The sequence below is a fragment of the Phyllostomus hastatus genome, unplaced genomic scaffold (assembly GCF_019186645.2).
Source record: "Phyllostomus hastatus isolate PE091 unplaced genomic scaffold, TTU_PhHast_1.1 phas_contig_209, whole genome shotgun sequence".
NCBI classification, from domain to species: domain Eukaryota; kingdom Metazoa; phylum Chordata; class Mammalia; order Chiroptera; family Phyllostomidae; genus Phyllostomus; species Phyllostomus hastatus.
Genome location: NW_025333735.1, coordinates 19,583,349 through 19,607,107, shown reverse-complemented (window position 1 = coordinate 19,607,107; position 23,759 = coordinate 19,583,349). Strand labels below are relative to the sequence as shown.

The following is a 23,759-nucleotide window of genomic DNA, read 5'->3' as shown; positions in this document are numbered from 1 at the left end:
TGTCCATCTCTAGGATCCAAAGCTACTCTCATATTTTTTGTTATTTCTTATAGCAGCATCCAACTCCCAAGTACCAATGTCTGCCTTGGTTATCTGTGCTATGTAATAAATTACACCAAATTTAGTGGCTTGAAACAACAAACATTTGTCATCCTACAATTTCTGGGAGTCAGGAATGCAGGTGCAGTTTAGCTAGGGGCATCTGCCTCATGGTCTTTCACAAGTTGGCAATGAAGATGTCAGCTAGGACTACAGTTATTTCAAGGCTCAATCCTAGGAGGCTCTGTTTCCAACTCTCTTCCTGAGCTTCTAAGTTCCTTGTAGGTCATTGGACTGAGGGCCTCAGATCCTCCCCAACTATAGCTGGAGGTCTACTTCAGTTCCTTGTGACATGGATTTCTCCACAGGACACCTTACAACATTGCAGCTGGTTCCCTTTAAAGAGAGCCAGAGAGATCTGCTGATGACCTTGCTTTTGATTTTCACCAGAAAAAAAAGCAGGGGGAGATTCTCGTGATTGTTTTCATAAAAATGTATTAGCCTTCTCCTGTCCATGTCCATGCAACTTCCTTCTTGAATTGTGGATGCAGTTTCTTCTTTAATCGCGGGCGATGTCTCTGTGTTCCACTCTAAAGTGAGCTCTTTCTCATGGATTTTCAGTCCCATTCCTTGTTGCCTACTCAAGAACTTTGTTCTTGCAATGATCCCCTTTCTTTCCTGCATTATCAGGTTTTCCTCTCAGCGGACAGACATGCTCTAATAACTCCCACTTAAAACATGGATTTCCTCGATCACACATTTTCATCAAGAAACCACCCCATTTCATTACTCTCTTTAAAGAAAACCAACTTTTGGACCATGTGAATACCTTATATCTTCAGAAGTTAATATAAATAGTCAATAAAAGTAGCTTCTGACCATGACAGAGTAATAGGGTCTGGGATCGCTTTTCTGTCATAAACAACTAGAAAGCTTGATAAAATATATGAAGCATCTGTTTTCAGATATTAGACAGACAAATGCAGAATAGAATTGTGATTCCTGAGAGAAGGAAGCAAAGTGAGTGCTATATTATTCAGACTTTCTAAACTAGAGATAATTTCTATAATATGGCACGGGGCTGGGGAACTCAAGCAGAACCCAGAAATATTGATGATTCAAGAAGACAGAGACAGAGATTCAGGGAATATAAAGAAGTTCAGGGCTTGAATTCATGGAGCAGAGTACTTGAATCAGGAAGTACACAGAAATTGTTATGGGGATCCCCTTGACTCTTTGGCTGAATACCAATCTGCCCATGACGTTAGGTAGGAAACCTTTTAGGAAGAGAACAATTAACAGGAGCTCTAAGTTAAACAATTCCCAGAAGTCACTCAGGGTCAAGAATAATTAAACTTTCCACCAAGCAGATTGGAGCGACCTTATTAAATATCAATGATATTTCATAGAAACCCCATAATAATCTATTTTTAAGTGGGGCCAGATTAGTCCTAGAGTCAAGGCTTCCTTATACTATCCCCAGAAGAACTTATAAAGCTTTAAAGGTTTAAACTGTTGCCAAAGTGTAAGAGGGTACAGAGCTGGGTCACATGAGGGTGGAGGGAGGAGCCCCACCATCACCCCCAGGTTCTGCAGTGGGTATGAAGGGGGCCAGAGGGATGCCCACAGCGTGGAAGGTACAGCATTTAAGACACATTACATAAAAAAGGCAGGTTAACAGCTTGTGCTATACTGAAAGGAAGGTCTCAGAAGCTGCAGAATTGTGTATGTGACTGTAAGAATGCATAGTGACTGGTGACATAGCTGGGGGAAGCTCACACAGTGCCTGCGTGAGCTATGGCTGGGGTGGTGGAGGGAGGGGTGGATGCCTTCCCCGAATGCCTGTGCGTTCCTGGGAACTCTTGCCCTGACTAAAGATGGCAGCTGAAAAAGGTCACAGACATTGGGGAGCTGACAAAAATGGTGGACTAAACATACCACAGGAGGAGCTAGATGTTAGATCATGAAGGAAGTTCTAAGCTGAGCATTGAAAATTGGAGCAAAAGTTCTGAAGGTCAGTCAGCCACAAGGTCTGTAAAACGGTGTGCAAAGAAGGCTGCCACGGACTCAGGAGGTCTGCCTGGAAGTATGCCTGCAGAAGATGGGGCAGAGCTGGCAGTGCTGCGGGGACCTGCCTAGCCAATCACACAGATTTAAGAAATGCCAGGAGTTGTACTGTGGCTGGAAATGCTAAGCTGTGGACTTCTGCTTTTCTGAAAGATGGTACCTCTAAGTGGCGTATTCTGAAACTGGACTGATTTGGCAGAGGGAGGCAGGACTATTTGTTTTTTGGGTGTTTTTAAGGGAAGCAGGACTTAACAGCAGAAATTTGCCATTATTTGAAATCTGTATAATCTTTAAATAAACAACCCCTTTCCTTTTTCACCAAACTTTTGCCTTGTAGTTACACTTTTTGGTGGTGGACAGTTGAATCCCATGGTTGTTTCAGAACACCATTGGCTGGTTCTGTAACAAAAGTAACTTAACCAACTACTAGAACAAAATCTACCCTTCTTTTAAAGACAATGTGACTCATCACTCAAAAACATAGTATTCACAATGTCTGGCATCCAGTAAAAAGTACTGGATATATGAAGGAACAGGAAAATGTAACCCATAACTAGGAGAAAAAGAAAAAATTCATCAATAGAAACAGACCAGAAATGACAGAGATGATAGAATTAGCAGACAAGGACAGCTATTGTTAATATGCTCCACATGCTCAAGGATATAAAGGAAAACACGAATATAATAAGAGAGATTGATGATAAAAGAACCAACTAAAATTTCTAGAGAAGAAAAATGCATAATTTATAAAGTAAACAAAAGTGTTCAATGCTAATTGATTCATTTTAGAAATAGCGTTATTCAATCAAGAAACATTTAGTGTGTGCAAGCCACAGTGCTGGGCACTATGAGAAGTGTTTTCCATTCTCCTTCCCTCCTTCCTCCTTTTCTCCTTTCTCTCTCCCTCTCTTCCTTCCTTCCTCCCTATCAAGATGGACTCAAGGATTATTTTAATTCGTAGGCTATAATCAGTTACTCTCATTATTTTATTTCTCTAATTGTCCCATATTTGGCCAGTGGGAGTTTATTCAAGTTGGCCCCTGTGTCTTTCAATGTGTCTTATCTTTTTAACTTTTTTTGATGACTTCTTTACTTTACAGTGGTAAAATATGTTCCAGGTTGATTTTATACTTTTTTTCTGTTATAACACTGGAATCTGCTATTTTTCTAAGGAGCCCTTATTCTGTTTTATTGGGGAGTGGTATTTACAAAGCAGTATCTAGGGGCTTATTGTTACTTGGGTTGCATTGTTGCTAGGCCCTCTCCACCACAGAACTATTATATGTTTACACACAAAATACACATATGATGTGTACATATAGTATATACAAATCTACATGTCTATATCTATTGGTATATCCATATATTAAAAGCATGTGTTCATAATAATATCTCCCATTCTAGTCTAAACTCACAAGATTTGTCCTAGACTTCCTTTTTTTTCTTTCTCTTCCTTTCTTCCTCCCTCCCCCTCCCTCCCTCCCTCCCTCCCTCCCTTCTTTCCTTCCTTCTTCTTGTAACTCTTCTCCAGCAGTAAGAAACTTGGCTTCCCTTTCCTACAATATATTACCTATTTGCTCAGTCCTAGAATACATGTGAAGTAATTTTGAAATTGCTAACCAATACCACTATGAAAAACAAACATACTAATTAGAGTATAATATTTGTTTAGACTTATTTTGTCTTTACCAAGGTTAAAGTTTACATGGTCAAAATACTAACTCCAAAGTTAATTAGGATTCCTTCCTCACCTTGTGGTTCTATTATTAACTTCATACGCTTTAAGGCTTTGACAACTACTGATCAATGACTCTTATTAAAAACAGATGCCTTAGCCCCAGACCTCCTGAATTCTTCAAGGAGGGTCTAGGAATTTCTTTTTTAACCAGTCTTGGGTGATTCTTATGATAAGACAGGTCTGGGACACTGATCTGGTCTTTGAAATTATTTGGGATTGGCAAAGTAGGCTTTTTGGATAACATTTATGTAGATTGGTAGTCTGAGATTTAACATAAATGACTTGATTAAATTATATGCAAAGCTGATACTAAATTTTCCAATTCCTGTTAAGTGGTGTGTCCACTATGTTTTACTCTAAGTTTATGTCACAGTGAGAAATTGGATGGCACCAATTTGGTGTTATTCCTATAGTATTTAGTATAAATCTTTGCTTATAGAAGTTTTAATATATTCATAGAACAATATTTTGGAAACAAATAATTTGAATAAAGGTCAGAGGACAGAATGTGCTTTCTATAAATTACTGTGGCTAATGAAAATGAATTTCACTATTAAATAATTATATATATATGTAAATTCTGAGTGGAAAATTGGACCAAATGGTGAAATTTGCAAATAAGCCAAATTTAAAATTTATTTTATAATTTTTTTTTTACTATTTGCACTTTCTTTTTTTTAATATTTCTTTTTTTTTTAAGATTTTATCTATTTATTTCTAGAGAGGGAAGGGAGGGAGATAGAGAGAGAGAGAGAAACATCAGTGTGTGGTTGCTGGGGGTCATGGCCTGGAACCCAGGCATGTACCCTGACTGAGAATTGAACCTGTGACACTCTGGTTCGCAGCCCGAGCTCAATCCACTGAGCTACGCCAGCCAGGGGTGCACTTTCAAATAAAGTGAGGTTAAATAGAGGTGCTGAGTGTGTGCATGCACATATGTACACTGGCAAGGCATAAAATATTTTGCTGTCTAAAAATTTTTCAAGAATTTCAGTAATTCTTAAGTTTGGTTGTTTGAAGCTAATTTATCTCTTTTTTAAAAAAATACTGGTTATCATTTTAATCCTTATAGTTTAAAATGACCAAGTTTTAAAGTGCCATTTGATGTTTATAAATACTTAAAAACTTTAAAAAGTCTTTTTGAAGGTAAAGGAGTTCTTGTGCTGACTTTGGCAAGTAACAAAGCTGGCATTTTCTAGGTTTCACACAAACATGGAAACATTTCCATTCTCTCTTTTTTTTTTAGATTTTTACTTATTTGTTTTTACAGAGAGAGGAAGGGAAGGAGAAAGAGAGGGAGAAAAACATCAACGTGTGGTTGCCTTTTGCATGCCCCATTCTGGGGACCTGGCCCACAACCCAGGCATGTGCTGCAACTGGGAAATGAACCCTTAACCCTTTGGTTCATAGTCTTGTGCTCAATCCACTGAGCCACACCAGCCGGGGACTTCTGCTCTCTTAAATATGAAAAATATCTAATGTTTTCCTCAGGGTAAAATAAGTTGTAATAATTATTTTATTCTCTAATGTTCTGATGTATTAACACAAAAATATTAACACAACTCAGATTAAAGATTCTTTAATTGTGGCCCCTAAAGTCTTTATTAATCCTCTAAATAAAATGACAATGGGAATAGAAAAATTTATCTTGTAATAATAAGGAATCTTGGGTGTAATGAAATGAGCACTGAAGATGGAAGCATAAGACTTTATGTGAGTTTCAGGTGTACCTTCTCTTTGAGCCTCAGTTTCTTACCTATTAAGTAGGTGATACTAGTTTCCTCATAAGGTGGCTTGGAACATTGTAATAGATGTGGATCTTTAAGATGTGAAAATAATAAAAATGTTACACAATGAAAGTTGATATATTTAATGTGATTTTTCTGTTTTTGTGTCCGTTGCCCATCAAGTGCCCACCAGGAAGGAATACCAAGTATTTGGGCCTATAGTTGGTATTAAAAACTTGTTTTTCTTTTCTTTTCTTTTTTAATTTACTTAAATATATTTTATTGATTATGCTACTACAGTTGTCCCATTTTCCCCCTTCACTCCCCTCCACCCTGCATACTCCCTCTCACCCACAGTCCACCACTGTAGTTCATGTCCATGTGTCACACTTACAAGTTCTTTAGCTTCTACATTTCCCATACTATTCTTGCCCTTCCCCTGTCTATTTTCTACCTACCATCTATGCTACTTATTCTCTGTACCTTTTCTTCCTCTCTCCTCCTCTCACTCCCCTGTTGCTAACGCATCATGTGATCTCTATGTCTGTGGTTCTGTTTTTGTTCTAGTTGTTTGCTTAGTTTGTTTTTGTTTTAGGTATGGTTGTTCATAACTGTGAGTTTGCTGTCATTTTACTATCCATGTTTTTTATCTTCTTTTTCTTAGATAAGTCCCTTTAACATTTCATATAATAAGGGCTTGGTGATGATGAACTCCTTTAACTTGACCTTATCTGAGAAGCACTTTATCTTCCCTTCCATTCTAAATGAAAGCTTTGCTGGATAGAGCAATCTTGGATGTAGGTCCTTGCCTTTCATGACTTGGAATACTTCCTTCCAGCTCTTTCTTGCCTGCAAGGTCTCTTCTGAGAAATCAGCTGACAGTTTGATGGGAACTCTTTGTAGGTTACTGTCTCCTTATCTCTTGCTGCTTCTAGGATTCTCTCCTTCATTTTTACCTTGGCTAATGTAATTATGATGTGTCTTGGTGTATTCCTCTTGGGTCCAACTTCTTTGGGACTCTCTGAGCTTCTGGACTTCCTGGAAGTCTATTTCCTTTGCCAAATTGGGGAAGTTTTCCTTTATTATTTGTTCAAATAACTTTTCAATTTCTTGCTCTTCCTCTTTTCCTTCTGGTACCCCTATAATTCAGATATTCCATGTAGTTACTATGGAATGTTTAAAGATGTCCCGGAGGTTCCTAAGCCTCTCCTCATTTTTTGAATTCTTGTTTCTTCATTCTTTTCTGTTTAGTTGTTTCTTTCTTCCTTCTGGTCCATTCCATTGATTTGAGTCTCAGTTTACTTTCCATCACTATTGGTTCCCTGTACATTTTCCTTTATTTCACTTAGTGTAGCCTTCATTTTTTTTATCTAATTTGTGACCAAATTCAACCAACTCTGTGAGCATGCTGATCACCAGTGTTTTGAACTGCACATCTGATAGGCTGGCTATCTCTTTATCACTTACTTGTATTTGTTCTGGGGCTTTGATCTTTTCTTTTGTTTGGGCCTTTTTTTTTTTTTTTGTCTTGACATGCCTATTACGTAGTGAGGGGTGGAGCCTTAGGTGTTCACCTGGGCAGGGCAACCCAGTCGCTGGGTTGTGATGCTGTTTGTGGGGGTGGCATCTGAGAGGGAACAATGGCTCTTGCTCCACTCTCTGCTGGATTTCAGTCACTTCCCCCAAGAAAATTGGGCCCTTCTGGTGCTGATTCCCGTGTGGGTGGGTTTGTGTATGTTCTAGGACCCTGTGGGTCTCTCCAACGATCTGTCCTGTGAGGCTGGGAGTCTCTCCCAGCGCCTCAACCCCCACACAGGTGTTTTCAGTTGGTGTTTTGAGGTTTTATTTCCCTGAACTGGAGCCCTGGGTTGTAAAGTGTGTCTTGCTCCCCAGTTTTGCCTGGTTTATCTGCGCTCGAATGTGGGACCTCCTGGTCCTCCAGCCGCCTTGTGTGCCACGCCCCTCCATAATCCACTGCCTTTCTGGGTCTGCCAGCTGCCCTGCCATGACCCCTCACCCAGCTGTCTGACTCTGCCCCTCCTACCTGTCTGGATGAATGTGTCTTCTTTAACTCCTTGATTGTTGGATTTCCATACAGTTCAATTTTCTGTCAGTACTGGTTGTTTTTTGTTTCTAAATTGTTATTGTCCTTATTTTGGTTGTGTGAGGAAGCACAGTGTGTCTACTTATGCCTCCATCTTGGCTAGAAGTCCTAAAAACTTGTTTTTCTTAAAGGACCAGGTAGTAAATGATTTAGATTATGCAGGTCATAACCTTGCACTACAGTTAATACATAAACAAATGAACATGACTCTGTTTGTGGACACTAAAATTTGAATTTCATCTCATTTTCATCTATCACAGAACATTCTTCCTTTTTCCTTTTTTTTAAAGAATATATGAAAATGTAAGAAACCTTTCTTAGCTCACAGGCTGCACAAAAACAGGTATATTTGGCTTATGGGCTATAGTTTGGTGATTGCTGCTTAAAACATCCTTATATTAGTTTTAGATTGATTCTTAGAGTTTCATCATAGGGTTGTCTGTTGGGGTGGTTTGGGAAATTTCTGAATGGAGATGCTCTTAAGAGAAGACAAGTTATGAATTAATAGTAATATATAATGTAGTTATATATAATCATTGTAAGCAACATGTAGTTACTATGAATATTTGCCATGTAGTTTACTTTCTTTGAATTTGTTGAAGTAATAAAGAAGATGAAGATTGATTAAACAGAACACACGACAGTGAGGTGTTAGAAAACCAGAGTTACTCTAATTGGCAGCCAGTCCTCCTCTACAACATCTACCATATTTGGAAAAGGATGGCATGGGCAAGACTGCCTGAGTTGGGGGAGTCTCATTCTAATTGTTTTTGTTTTTTTAAAAATACCACTAGAATTTTCTGTTCTTTAAAATATCAGTCTAGAATATGTGTCTTGTTTTCTGTTCAGGTCCTTTTTTCTTTCTTTTTTTTTTTTTGGCCTTAAAATTTGGGAGTACTTCAGTTAAAGATTCTGACATAAAATACCACAATTTATTGAACTTGTTCCATACACTTTGGATAAAAGCTTTTTATTTCAATATGTGAAAAACACATAAAAGCTGTGGCATAATATTTTTTAAAAAATGAATTATTGGTTTTATTTAAAGATCTACAAAACATCAAAAATGTGAAGTCATTCTACTTCTGATTAAAAACAGTATTTTATGGGTGTATAGCACTTCAAGTTTTCAGAAATACTTTCATGTAATTTTCTTTGATTTTTACATCAACCATGGAAAGATAGATGGTGCAGCATTTTCTCTATTTTATTGATTATGGAAGCTGAGGCTCACAAAATATCCTTACATGGCTATGGTCTATGGCTCAATAAGCAAACAGAAGAACTTGAGTTTAAGTCTCAGTGTTTAGTATGCTTTTTACCATAGTATTATTCCTTACACAGTGTCTCATAATAGTAGACTGCTTTGCACATTAAAAGGTCTGTGAATGTTATTTTCTGATCCCACTGAGCCACGCTGGTCAGGGCCTTATTTTCATTCTTATATCTTCTATGGCGAACTGTTGACTTCTTTGTCTATTTTTTTAAAGCTTTTATTTACTCACTTTTAGAGAGAGGGGAAGGGAAGGAGAAAAAAAGGGAGAGAAACATCAATATGGAGAAATACACTGAGTGCTGCCTCTCACATGCCCCCAGCTGGGGGACTGGCCTGCAAACCAGGCATGTGCCCTGACTGGGAATCAAACCCAGGACCTTTTGGTTCACAGTCCAGTGCTCTACCTACTGAGCCACACTAGCCAGGGCTTTGCCTATTTTTTAATTGGATTGTTAATTTTAGTATTATTGAGTTTTGAGCATTCTTTATATCTTCTTGGACAAGTGCTTTATTGGGTAGATGACAGGCAAATATAGTCTCTCAATCTATGGCTTGTCTTTTTGTATTTTTCATAATGTTTTTCAAAGAATGGAAGTTTTCAGTCTTGATAGTAGTTGCTTCATCAATTTGATTTTTATGAATCATGCTTTTGGTGTTGAGGCTGACAAATTTTTATCCAATCCAAGGTCACAAATTTTTTCCCCATGTTCTACTCTGGAAGTTTCATAGCTTTAGGTTTTACATTTGAATTGGTGATCCATTTTGAATTAATTGTGGATCTGGTGTAAGGTATGGATCAAAGGTTCCCCCCCCTGCCTCTGGAATATAGGTATCCCATTGTTCCAGCACAATTCATTGAAATAATTACCCTTTCTCCACAGAACTGCTTTTTTTACTTTTGTAGAAAATTGGTTGTCCACATAGGTTTTGGTCTCTATTCTGTTCCAGTAATCTGTTTTTCTATCTTTACACTAATATTCCATAGACTTGATTATTGTAGCTTATTAGCTATAACTTGTTTTATTATTTTAGTAATTGCTTTATGATTTATAATATAGGTCTTTAACTTACTGTGGTCTGGTATTATACCTCCAAGGGATATTAGACCACTTCACTGCACACTAACACATCCCTTCTTTCCCCAAGCTTGGTGCTAATGTCATACATTTTACTTCTACTTATGTTATAAACCCCACACTACATGGTAATTCTTTTTGCTTTATATTGTCAGTATATACTCACCCTTTTAGTTAAATTTTATTTTTTTGTGTGGAACCAGACTTTTATCTGCTATCATTCATTTTCTTTTTTCCTGAAGGAGTTTCTTTAGCATGTTTTATAATGCAGGTCTCATGGTGATGAATGTCTAGTTTTGGTATGCCTAAACAAAAGCTTTCATTTCACACTTATTTTGAAAGATGTTTACACTGGGCATATGATTTTAGGATAGCAATTTTTCTTACCTTTTAATATTTCACCATTGTTTGACTTATCTCCTTGCTTAAATTATTTCTGACGGCTAACCTGCTTTAACTCTTATCTTTTTTCCCCCTGATATAATGTATCTTTTTTGCCATTGCCCCTCAAGCTGGGTGTCCAGAATAGGTTATCTCAATTTGGGTTTCATATCCTATGTTTTAAATATATTCAGTACCTTCACATCTATATTAACATGTAACTCTTCTTTTTCACAAAGGCCTGATGTGTTAGAAGAATCACCGCTAGTCCGTGAGATGGGCAGTTTTCAACCTGTTCCATGCAACTGTAGTGCTCATGGAGGTTGTGAATGCCGTGTGTCTGTGCCAGCAGCCAAACTCAATGACACTCTTCTTATGTACTTAAAAATCACATCTGCTGGAATAGTGTTTCAGTCACCTCTCATGTCAGTCCAACCCATGAATATTGGTAAGTTGCGCCTAAGAAAGATCACAGATCTGAAACATCAGTTGTACAAATAGGTTAAAGCCTGATTTACAAAGTCTGTCACTAGCTTATCTCGCTTTGGCCAGTGCTGCAGTGATGGCACAATAAATGTAGTGCCAGAGAGTACCAAGAGCAGCTTCTGGAAGGACTTAACAGTAGTATTGTTGTTTTTGCAGTTGGAACTTAAATTCTTTCTTGAAAACAGATTGATTTCTTTAAATCCTGGATTTGTCTAATGGATATGAATTGTTCGGTTATCACTTTTTTACATCTCAGATAACTATTTATAAAAATAATTAGAGGTTTTTCTTTGCCCAACTTTTCTTCAATAAATATTTTTTAGAGGCTCCTGATTTGGGCGCTGGGGAAAACAGTGGCGAATGATACAAAGTTCTTCCCTCATAGAGCAGGGATAAATAATGGTGCACAGAGATAAACAAAAATGTAAACAAGGAATAATTTACTATACAAATTTGATCACAAGAAAAACTCAAATAATAGATAATGTCCCATATTTTTAGTGCAAAGATCCCCCTCAATTTTTTTGGATCAACTTGACTATAGCACTACAAATGTGACTAATATAAGTAAATGTTAACTTGAACTATTCAACTTATTCATTCAGTTTTGTGTACATGTCAAATTATATACTACACATTTTATATATATATATATAAATTTAACAGTTACTATTTTCCATATTTCCTTAAATAATTATATATAAGCACTTTACATGCATCTTTGCATCATTGTTTTGTCATCATTTGAGTGACTTTTCTAGGTATCTGACACAATTTCCCTACACTTTCTAAGTTATTGGGGATATATCATGTTTCCAATCTACATATGACATTATACGGTAACATTAGGACTTTCAAATAATTTGTCCTCTAGGGGTGTATTTATGATCTTCACAGCATAATTACAATGATATTTAAGCAATTCAGTCATGAAATTATACCTCAGGGGAAAAAAGATAGAAAATGTTTATTAAATATTATTGTCTTTTTTTAAAACCAGTTCTATCAGGTGATTTTCAGAAACATTTGGAGCCAGCTTGAATTGAATTGTTTTTTTAAAATAAAGATAAAAGGCTATGTTAGACTGTATAAAAACTTTAAAAAGAATTTTGTCTTTAGGGATAACTTTGGGGATTTTTTCCACATATTTGGGTGTATATGATAATGTCCAAAAATCATGTCATGAAAGAAATGGCAGGTGGTGATGGAGACTGTTAGGTATGGGGGTTATTATTTTCAGCTATGGAGGTCACAGAAAATCTCTTTAAGGACATAGAATTTGAGTTGATGAAGAAGAGATAACCATGCAAAAATCCAGAGCAAAAGGTACTCCAAACAGGAAGAACAGCACTCACTAAACCCTTGAAAGAATGAGCTTGGTCGTTGAAGGAACCAAAGAGAAAGCTGTTGTGCTTGGAGTGAATGAGGTAGACTATTTGGATATATGGTCAGAGTTATCTGTGTTTAGATCATATCATAGGCCATAGTTACAGAGTTTGGATTTAATTCTAGTGCAATGGAAGCTTTTGAACCAGGAGAACCATATGACCAGGTGTATGTGGGTCTGAGGGGGCATATTTGTATATTTAAAATTTACTCTGTATGTGGAGAAATAAATTGATGGGGAAGAGGTGTTGAATGGTTGTAAGAGTGGAAGCAGAGGACCCAGCTAAGACACTGTTGGAATTGTCCAGCTGGCTTAGGGTTAAGTCAGTGGAGAATGAAAATAATGATCAGACTTGGGATCTATTTGGGATATGGTGCTGACTGAAGCTTCTAGGGGATTGGGTATACAGTGTGAAGAATAGAGAGGACTCATGGATAACACTTAGGACTGGACCTGAGCATGCCAGTGAAGGGTGGTACCAGATACTAAGATGGGGAAATTTGGGCAGGATTAGGTGTCTGATATATTATGTTTGAGATGCTTGTTAGAAACCTGAGAAATGTGGAGTAGGCAGTAGGATGTATGAGCTGGGAGTTCAGAGGAGATAAATATTTGGGTGTCTCTAACATATAGGTGTTTATGGGATTGTATATGGTTTATATTTTATGATTTAGAGTCGTGTCTTATTTTGTTTTGTTTTTGGTCATGGGAACCCAGTGAATTTTACCTGTTTTTTAGACTTTAGTGTTTAGCTGTGCCTTCTTTAAAGTAAATACAACTTGCAATATGTTGCATAAAGTAAAAAGTATTAATTTTGACTCAAGGAAAAGAGAAAAACTGTATCCACATTTCTAAACACATAGAATATGAAAAATGTTTGTGCCATTTTATTTTTTGAAAATAAAACTCAAATCAGTAAATGTTCAATGTAATAATTATTTTCTGTTAATTGTAAAAACCTTGAAACAGATGCATGAAGAAGAAAAATGCATCATCTGTTTTCTATCATTTTGTCATTTTTCTTATTTTTAGTACATATTTATACATATGCTTTTTACTTAATTTGAACAAATCAGGAATTCAAGTACAGATGTTGTTTAATAAACTTTTAAAACTAACAATAGTAAACATCTTCAATATTCTCTAATATGATTTTTAATAGCTATATAGATTATAGCTATATAGCCCTTATAAAGATGAACCATAAATTTATTCAATTAATTCTTTATTGTAATATGTTTATATTGTTTCTGCAAATAATTTAAAGGTTTTGTTATATGTTTAAAACTTCACACAGATGCATAACTCCACATATTTATAAATAAAATGTATATCATACATAAACATACATGTATACATATGAACTCAGAAATCAGTTACTCGGGTAGACAGCCCATTAGGCTGAGAAACTCCATCCTCATTTCTGCTGACAAGCCAAGGTCTGTTCATGCGGTGTTTATTACATGCAAAATATGCATGCTGTGAGTTATTTCAATAGGTGTATCTGGGTTGTTGCATTTTAAAGTTGAGGGAAATTTTCTGACTTTTGCATGCATAATCACATTAGTTTGCATGCAAATCTGCATGCAATTTTCCAAATAGGGCTTTGCAAAATGCTTTTTTCCTTGTTATCCACCAAAACAAGTGAGTGAATATAGTGGAGGGGAGGCTTCAAATAAGTTTGAGAAATGCCAAGTTGAATAAAGTGAAGATGACTTTTTTAACAGCAGGAATTCACATTTAGCAAAATAATTTTATTTACTAATTTATAGTTTTATCACTTAGAAAGAAGGAAATGAGATTGCTATGATAAGATATAAGGAGTAGATCCAGTATTTTGGTTATGTAATTGGCCACTGAATAAGGTCACTTCTTAAGTAGTTGAAAGAATAGGATATGCTAAAAATTCAATTTGACTTCATTTAATGGTTATCATAAAAATTGCTTGACTTAAAAGTGTTCTTTTTTTTTTTTTAAGTGAAGCCAGATCCACCATTAGGTTTGCATATGGAAATCACAGACAGTGGTAACTTAAAGATTTTTTGGTCCAGTTCAACACTGGTACCTTTTCAACTTCAATATCAAGTGAAATATTCAGAGAATTCTACAAGTATGAGAGAAGTAAGTAAATACAAGGAAAACTTGAGACACAACTAAAGTAAAGGTGAGACCCATCCAAGTCCCATAGAAAGTGCCTTCCGTGTATCAAATGTGCCTGCTTCTTGTAGAACAGAATCAGTTATAATTGAATATTATACCACTGGTTTTCATTTAAGATCAGCATAGAAAGTTACCATATCAACAGCATTTCTGCATCTTCTATAAAATGCTTTTAGAAAAGTCATTTGATGTTACTCAGTGTTGCTTGTATGTGGATCCAGGGTATATATGAGGAACATGACAAATTCCTTTCAGAACTTAGTGCCAGAGAAAGTTCCTCTTCCAAAAAAGTTTATGTATATCAGGTTGATTTCTCTCTCTCCTCTTCCTGTTCTCTCTCCCCCATCTCTCCTTTCTTCTCTCTCCCTCTCATTTACACACACACACACAGACACACACAGTTAAATGGCTACAAGAAGTTCAGTTACACAAGCTTGAATTCATTTATACTTTTTTCACCTACAATCTTTGATTTCCAATTTTACATTTAATTCTTTTAAGAAATTGCTCAATATATTTGATTACATGCAGTGCAGTGCGTGCATTTGTACTGTGAATTGCATCAACTCCTTTTTTCATTCTTTCAGTAAGTATTTATTGAGCACCTGCTAGATATCAAGAATGGTTCTGCTTGCCTCAGGATACATTGGGGTAGTAGACCAAAATAAGAGGAGTTTGGGAGTGCTGGTGAAAGGTGGTGGGTATTAAATAGAGGTAGGGAAAGATCTCTTTGAGAAGGTGACATTTGAGCACGGATTTCAAGGAGATGGTGATGTGTATATTTGGGGGAATTGGATTCCAAATAGAGAAAATAGCCATTCGGAGGCTCTAAGCTGGATGACAGACTGGTGGCCAGGGGAGTGAGTGAGGATAAGAGAAGTAGTGCGAATCAAAGAGGTGTAAGGGATAGTGATCTAGCTTCCTTCTGTTGCATGTGGCTGTCCAGTTTTCCCAACACCAACAATTTTTAAGTATATATTATTGATTATGCTATTATAGTTGTCCCAATTTCTTCTCTGCTTTACCCCCTCTGCCCTGAACGCCCCCCCCAAGCAACCCCCCCTCCATTAGTTCATGTCTATGAGTCATACATATCAGCTCTTTGGCTTCTCCATTTCCTATACTATTCTTAACCTTGCCCTATTTCGTACCTACCAATTATACTTCTTATTCCTTGTATATTATGCTTTTTCCCCCATCCTCCCCCCGCCATCTCCCCGCTGATAATCCTCCATGTGATCTTCATTTCTGTGCTTCTGTTCCTGTTCTAGTTGTTTGCTTAGGTTTTATTTTAGATTCAGTTACTGATATTTGTGAGTTTGTTGTCATTTTACTGTTCATACTTTTGATCTTCTTTTTCTTAGACAAATCCCTTTAGGATGTCATATAACAAGGACTTGGTGATGATGAACTCCTTTAACTTTACCTTATTTGGGAAGCACTTTATCTGCCCTTCCATTCTAAATGATGGCTTTGCTGGACAGAGTAATCTAGGTTGTAGGACCTTGCTTTTCATGACTTTGAATATGTCTTCCCAGCCCCTTCTTGCCTGTGAGGTTTCTTTTGAGAATCAGCTGATAGTCTTATGGACACTCCTTTGTAGGCAACTCCTTTTCTCTCACTGCTTTTGAGATTCACCCCTTATCTTTAATCATGGGTAATTTAATTATGATGTGTCTTGATGTGTTTCTTCTCAGATCCAACTTCTTTGAGACTCTCTGAGCTTCCTGGACTTGCATGTCTATTTCCTTTCCCAGATTGGGGAAGTTTTCCTTCATTATTTTTCTTTTCTTTTTTTTTTAAAGCACACAATCTTTATTTTGTAAAAAGATTTTATTTATTATCCCTGGCTGGCGTAGCTCAGTGGATTGAGCATGGGCTGTGAACCAAAGTGTTGCAGGTTCAATTCCCAGTCAGGGCACATGCTTGGGTTGCAGGCCACGGCCTCCTAGCAACCGCACATTGATGTTTCTCTCTCTTTCTCTTTCTCCCTCCCTTCCTTCTCTAAAAATAAATAAATAAAATCATAAAAAAATAGATTTTATTTATTTATTCATTTTTAGAGAGGGGGGAGGGAGGAAGAAAGACAGGGAAAGACATATCAATCTGTGGTTGCCTCTCATGTACCCCCTACTAGGGACCTGGCCTGCAATCCAGGCATGTGCCCTGACTGGGAAACCAATGACCATTTGCTTCACAGTCTGGCACTCAATCTACTGAGCCACACCAGCCAGGGCCCTTCATTATTTTTTCAAATAAGATTTTAATTTCTTGCTCTTCCTCTTCTCCTTCTGGCACCACTATGATTCAGATGCTGGAATGTTTAAAGTTGTCCCAGATGTTCCTAAGCCTCTCCTCATTTTTTTAACTCCTTTTTTCTTTATTCTGTCCTGGTTGAGTGTTTATTTTTTCCTTCTGTTCCAAATTGTTGATTTGGGTCCTGGTTTTCTTCCCTTCCCTGTTTGTTCCTTGTATATTTTCCTTTATTTCACTTTGTATAGCCTTCATTTCTTATTTTATTTTGCATCTGTACCCAACCATTTCTGTGAGAATCCTCATTACCAGTGTTTTGAACTCTGAATCTGATAGGTTGTCTATCTCCATGTCGCTTAGTTCTTATTTTGGAGTTTTGATCTGTTCTTTCATTTGGGCTATATTTCTTTGTTTCAGCACACCTGTTACAGCACCTGTTACCCAAGGTGTGGAGCCCCACAGTTGTTCCTCCTGGCTTATCCACATGTGAATGTGGGATTTCCTGGTCCACCAATTGTCGCCTCGCCTGTTCCTGTCTGCCAGCTGCTTCCTTGCTGCCCCAGCTTCCTGTTTCCACCCTTCCTTCCAGTCTGGATGAATGTTTGTTTCCTCTTTAACTCCTTGGTTGTTGGACTTCCATACAATTCAGTTTTCTGGCAGTCTGGTTGTTTTTTTTTTTTTGGTTTCTAATTTGGTTGTTATCCTTTTTTTTCATTGCCATAAATGTGTTATTTTTTTCAAATTTTCATGGAAGAATAATAACTAATGTACACAAATCATAAACATAAGCTCAATGAATTTTTACAAACAGAACAAATACATATACATAGCAAATAGAACATTGCATGTATCCAAGAAATGTTTATCCTTCTTTTGATTATGCAAGGACATGAAGCATATCTACCTACACCTCCATCTTGCCTGGAAACTCCAACACCATACAATGTTATTAACCAATGTTACCTCAATAAAAACCCATCAATCCCTCAATTAATCTGCAATAAAAAACAAAGAAGGGTAGGGGAAGAGAAGGAGAAGGTTGTAAAGAACCTCTTGGGCCATGCAAGGACTTTGGCCCTTTGTGAAACTAATTGCTATGTAATTTAGAGGTAAACACTTATTTTTTTTTTAGACCTGGGCTAACTTTTTAATTTTTTATTTTCATAAAGAACAGGATGGGAATCCTTAGTGTTGTATGAAAAAACAGGATTAAGGATTCTCTGGGCTTCAGTTTTCTGATCTGTAAAATGGAGAAAATAGGATTTTAAATATTATAAGTGATCTGATATTATTGCAGAAGTATCCAACCTATGGCCCCAGGGCCACATGCATCCCAGGATGGCTATCAATATGGCCCAACACAAAATCATAAATTTACTTAAAACATTATGAGATTTTTTTGTGATTATGTATCACAATGCATTTAATGTATGGCCCAAGACAACTCTTCTTCTTCTAGTGTGACCCAGAGATGCCAAAATGTTGGATACCCCTGGATGGGTTCCTAATGCTTTTCACCATTTTCATTCTGTGGTGCCCCACAGTCTAAATGGCAGGCAAGTTCAGTAGTTTTGAAGTACATTATTAGAGCCCTGGCTGGTGTGGTTGAATTGGTTGGAGCATGGTCTCATACACTATAAGGTTGGGGGTTCGATTCCTGGACAGGGCACATACCTAAGTTGTGGGTTTGATCCCCAGTTGGGGTGCATATGGGAGGCAACCAGTCAATGTTTCTTTCTCACACTGATGTTTCTCTCTTTCTCTCTCTCCCTTCTTCTCTTTCTAAAATCAATATACATATTAAATTTTTTAAAAAGTTTATTTGCTAAGCAGTTCTTTGCTGATGGTTTTTAAATGCAGAGTTAGGTCTCTTAAATATTCTACCTCTACTTGTAAATTATATTTTGATTTACTGTAGTTTATCATCAGGCTTAGACTCTTAAAAATCATTCATGTCCTTCTTCTGTGCTGCTTTCCACTAGGAAAGTTTATAGTTTTCTGTTCACAGTTTTCTACCATGTACATTGCAGTTGTTAGCAGTAGCTTGACACTTTCCACTGACATTAGCTATATGAGGTCTATCCGGAAAAAGTCCAGCCATTTGTAATATAAAGAGAACAGTTTGCACCACATTGATGTAACCTGGTAGTCAAGGAGAGTGGACTGGAATGCACGTGTGTGCACAAATGAGGACTTCACTGTATTAGTCAGTGGGGGTGGTACACCCCATTAAGTGAGGGCGTGTATTGTGTGGCCATCACATTCAAAATGACTAAATGAGGAGAGCAATGAGTCTGCATCAAATTTTGCATTAAGCTTGAACATTCCTCCATGGAGACTATTCAGATGATTCAGAAGGCCGCAGCTATAGGCAGCTGGTGATTGGCAGCTTCATCATGACAATGCACCCACTTATGCATCTCATCTTGTGCAGAGTTTCTGGCAAAACACCAAATCACCCAGGTGACTCAGCCCCCTATAGCCCCAGTTTGGAGCCCTGTGACTTCTGTTTTTTCTCAAAACTAAATCACCTTTGAAAGGGAAGAAAATTCAGGCTGTCAGTGAGATTCAGGAAAATCTGATGGGGTAGCTGATGGTGACTGGGAGAACTGTGTGAGGTCTCAAGGTGCCTACTTTGAAGGGAACTGAGTCATCATTGTCCTATGCACAATGTTTCTTATATCTAGTAGCTTCTTCAATAAATGTCTCTGTTTTTTATATTACATGGTTGGATACCTCCTGGACAGACCTTGTATATCTCAAAATTTGAAAAGTGAATATTCATTATCATCCAGTTGAAAATATTTTTTATTGTCATGAAATTTTTTTCTTGGACACAACATGCTATGTAAAATTTTGTTGTCTAATGTGCCAACCTTTGTTATTTGGTTATTGATTTATGTTTAATTCCACTGTGGCCAACTAACAGCTCTGTAAGATTTTAATACTTACAAATTTGTTGAGACTTGCTTGAGATCAATTTGGTAAAGGGTTCATATTGACTTGATGCTCTGACATTTTCAAATAATATTTAACAGGCCTATGAGATTGTCTCAGCTACATCTCTGCTAACGGGTGGTGTGCTTCCTGGGTCTTCATATGAAGTTCAGGTGAGGAGCAAGAGACTGGATGGCCCAGGAATCTGGAGTGACTGGAGTACCCCTCTTATTTTTACCACACAAGGTAGGTTTTGTAATATTACCTTTTATTAAAAAGGAAATATGATTTTTGAAGTTGTTTTTGGCATATTATAAGACTCAATCTTTGTGGTGCTAAAACAAGAAAGGGACACAATATTAATTTTTTACTTAAATTTTGAAAAGTTAATTTGCTAGTGAACTTGTGTAAGAGCTCCCAGGTTTGTGTGCATCCAAAGTAATATCTTGTTGAATGACTTTCTTATTCAAAAGATAGAGTTAATACAAAAGTTTCAAATTCACAAATTCAGAACACCACTTGTATTTATGCTTCCTTAACTTACATTTTGAAAGTTAGATATATTTATTTGATGAAAACTTCAAATATTAAAATTTTATTGGAATATTACAAATTATGTACTAAAATAATATTTTCACTTCAGAGACTTGATTTTGAGAGCTTTCATTTTCAGTTTTCATATTTTTAAAGTTATATTTAATATCATAAAAACTGTAGCTTAGTCACGACTTCTTTTACATAGAGGCCCAGGAGCCTTAGAGTAGTTTTATTTATTTAGAATGAATTAGCATATCTGATTCATCATTTCCAAATACTTTGTATTTATTTATTTACTTATTTATTTAGATAGAGGTTACCTTATATATGGCTGCCATAGCAAACAGAAGGCCATTTACCTTTATAGCTACCACAGTAAATGAAGAATTGCCTGTTCCTAATCAGGGAATTGTTGATGCTTGGAAAATGAATTGGCTAAGTTCTTTTGCTATAGCTGCTGAGAAGTCTTGGACTGTTAGAGGAAAATCTAGGACCTTGCCAGAACTTAACAAGTCCCATGATATTGCATTGAGGTTATGCTATGTGCTAAAAGAACTTCAGAAGTGCTGAATTCTTATTAATACCTTTATTAACTGCATTCTTGTTGCTGCCAAAGAAGAGGATAGAGAGTAGGTAATTTCTACATTTCACATGGTGCTCTTACAATAGGTTAGAAAATATATTTTCCCCATAAAAATTAAGTAATCTGCTCTAAGAATTAGAAAATCAATTTTCATTTTAAATAAGCTCATTTTAAAATAGCTTTTAAATGTCCTGAAATGTATTCTTTTGAGTAATTCACTAATAATTATCAGTAGAATTTCCTCTTTTAATAAAATTCATTAATGTAGATGCTGCAAAGGTATTGCTACTTGGCCATGAGAAGAAAATTATTGTTGCTTTCTATTTTTACAAATTAAGTATTGTATAGTATCTCATGGGAAAATAAAATACATATTTATACTATTTAAAAAATTAAATAGTCAACATTTACCTCATCAATTTCAATACATTTGTTTAATGTAAATTTTGCAAATTGTGAAGTTTTTAATAAATTGTTTTTCTTATTTTAAGATAATATTTTAACATTTAATAATGCCAAAGTACTGTAACTTTAATCTTATTTCTCAACTAAACCTTAACTGTATGCATTTGATTCTGAAATGAAATATTTTGAGTTTTTATTACCTTTAAAACTAAAAGCTTTAGCTTAATTTTTCAAAGTTCACTCGTATGCTTTTAAAAGTGGATTATTTGGAGACCTGTGTGGCAGTTCAGTAATAAGGTGTGGAGCACACTGGAGGCAGGTCAGCCTCCTCTCGGGTCAGTGCTAAGTACTTGTGCGCATTCAGTAATGCACGGGAGAGGCTTGAACGCCTCTGTGTACTCGCTGATGACTCTAATGGACTGGCTTCTGTCCAGTCACTTTGTGCTATTAAGTTTTTTCTTGTTTATGTTTAACTGTAGATGTACAAAATGCCAATGTCTTACATAGATTGTAAATGTAAAGAAATTGGAGTCTAGCACGGTATTATAGAAAAGTTAGAAAAAAGTTAAATGTTTTCAGTTTTGATTTTGAGGCTAATCCAGATGTTATGTAACAAAACAGATATTTATATTTTATCAGCAGAAAATGGGTTGCCTTAAATTGTACAATCAAAATATACTGATTTTGTAATCACTCTGGCAGAAATAATTTCTTCCTATGTTAATAGTCATTGATTTTTATTCAATCTCTAATTAAAAATGTAGACAAACTATGTTTGCAACAATAAGGAACTGAAAAAGAAGTATGGAATAGGTATAGTCATTAAAAATAATATTTGGAAAAATATTGGTTCTCTTTGTCTTCAACCATAGGAGACTGTTAATAAATAACTCAAAATGATACTCCAGACCTGCTTTGTTATTTGGTAAATTATTAATTTTACATTTCCTAAATAGTTTTCTTATTTAAAGCTTATTTGTGTACTTTCTCTGCTAATTTGAAATTTTCATATTTTCTAATGAGACAATAACAACCACCTTTGGGGGGGGTGGATTTTATCTTAAAGTGATTTAAGAACTCATCCTAAGATTCATTGATTGTAAGCAAAATCCCCTGGAAGACGTGTCATTGTGGAATTAGCCTATATTTCACTTTCATTAGTTTTCTACCTATCACTTAGCAAGGGTCCATTACTCACTAAGACATTTTACAGTAAAAATGTCTCTATGTTTAGGAAGTACTGATGATATTTATGGAATGTCGGGTATTTGTGAATGGGCATGCTTGAGACTCTAGGCAACTGTACACAAACAGGCAGTTACATTTATGCAGTCCTTTGGTACCCCCATTTTATTTTTGGCAGCGTCATCCTGGATGCTTTGTGAATCCTTCTTACATTGTTAATTGTTCACATGATGTTTTTCTGTCATCTGATTTGCTACCTTTCTTCCCTTGTTACAGATGTCTTATACTTTCCACCCAAAATTCTGACAAGTGTTGGGTCTAACGTGTCCTTTCACTGCATCTACAAAAACGGAAACAAGGTCCTTTCCTCGAAAAAGATTGTTTGGTGGATGAATTTAGCTGAGAAAATTCCTGAAAGCCAGTATGACACCGTGGGTGACCATGTTAGCCAAGTTACCCTTCCCAATGTGAATGCCACCAGACCTCGAGGCAGGTTCACCTACGACGCAGTGTACTGCTGCAGCGAGCACGAGTGCCACCATCGCTATGCTGAGCTGTACGTGCTGGGTAAGCAGCCTGAGGTCTTCACTTTGTTCCACGAGATGCATTTGTCTTATGGACCCTGTAGTGGAGTCCCACTGAAGAAATATCTGAGGAAATTTTATTTTCATTAAATATTTTTGGTGTTTTTGCTATACATTGATATTTCTATATGTTTTAAATAGATGTCAATATCAAAATATTATGTGAAACCGATGGGTACTTAACTAAAATGACTTGCAGATGGTCAGCCAATGCAATCCCATCACTCACAGGAAGTACTTTGCAGTTGAGGTATCATAGGTATGTATTATTTTTGCTATTTTTATTTTTCTGTGGATATGATGAGATAAAAATTTCCTATAGAAATATTGCTACTGCAGTATTCTTGTAGATTTTCTTCTTGAAAGAGGAAGGTAGAATATACTTAATTAGGGAATAGTAACTGCTACTTGAGCCATTGTAATGTTGTATTAGGAGCAAATAGTGGCAGAAGGGGTATTTCAAGGAAGAGGAGAAATGCTTTGTATGTTTTGAGGTGGGGTATAGATAGGGACTCAGTTATAGGACAGTATTTTCTTGATTTTCTCCTCTGAAAAGATGAATAATATATTTGACTATATGATTCATATACAAATCAAGAATTACTATTTTAAAAATTATATTGATTTGAACTAGAAAATATTAGGACACTCTAATGCTGTAATTTACTATCAACTATGTTTGTAGTTTATTGTGGAATTTAATGTATATTGAAAGTGTGAGAAATTTATTTTCCTTCCCATCTCAGAGATGCTCATTATTACTTTTGATCTTAAAGTTGTATTACTTAAGTATAATATTAGCTAAGCTTTCAAAGTGTTATTGGTTCTATCTCT

The 23,759-nt window shown here is 36.2% G+C and overlaps 1 protein-coding gene across 3 annotated transcripts in view; it reads left to right on the top strand.

Annotated features, from left to right (window-relative positions):
* The window catches only part of LEPR (leptin receptor), an 84,808-nt gene that overhangs the window by 38,224 nt on the left and 22,825 nt on the right, over nt 1-23,759 (top strand). For all 3 annotated transcript variants that reach the window (XM_045835498.1, XM_045835499.1, XM_045835500.1), the window contains 5 exons: nt 10,648-10,856; nt 14,260-14,402; nt 19,733-19,877; nt 22,618-22,908; nt 23,067-23,184. In XM_045835498.1, coding sequence (XP_045691454.1) covers nt 10,648-10,856; nt 14,260-14,402; nt 19,733-19,877; nt 22,618-22,908; nt 23,067-23,184 — 906 coding nt within the window. The remainder of the gene's footprint in view (nt 1-10,647; nt 10,857-14,259; nt 14,403-19,732; nt 19,878-22,617; nt 22,909-23,066; nt 23,185-23,759) is intronic.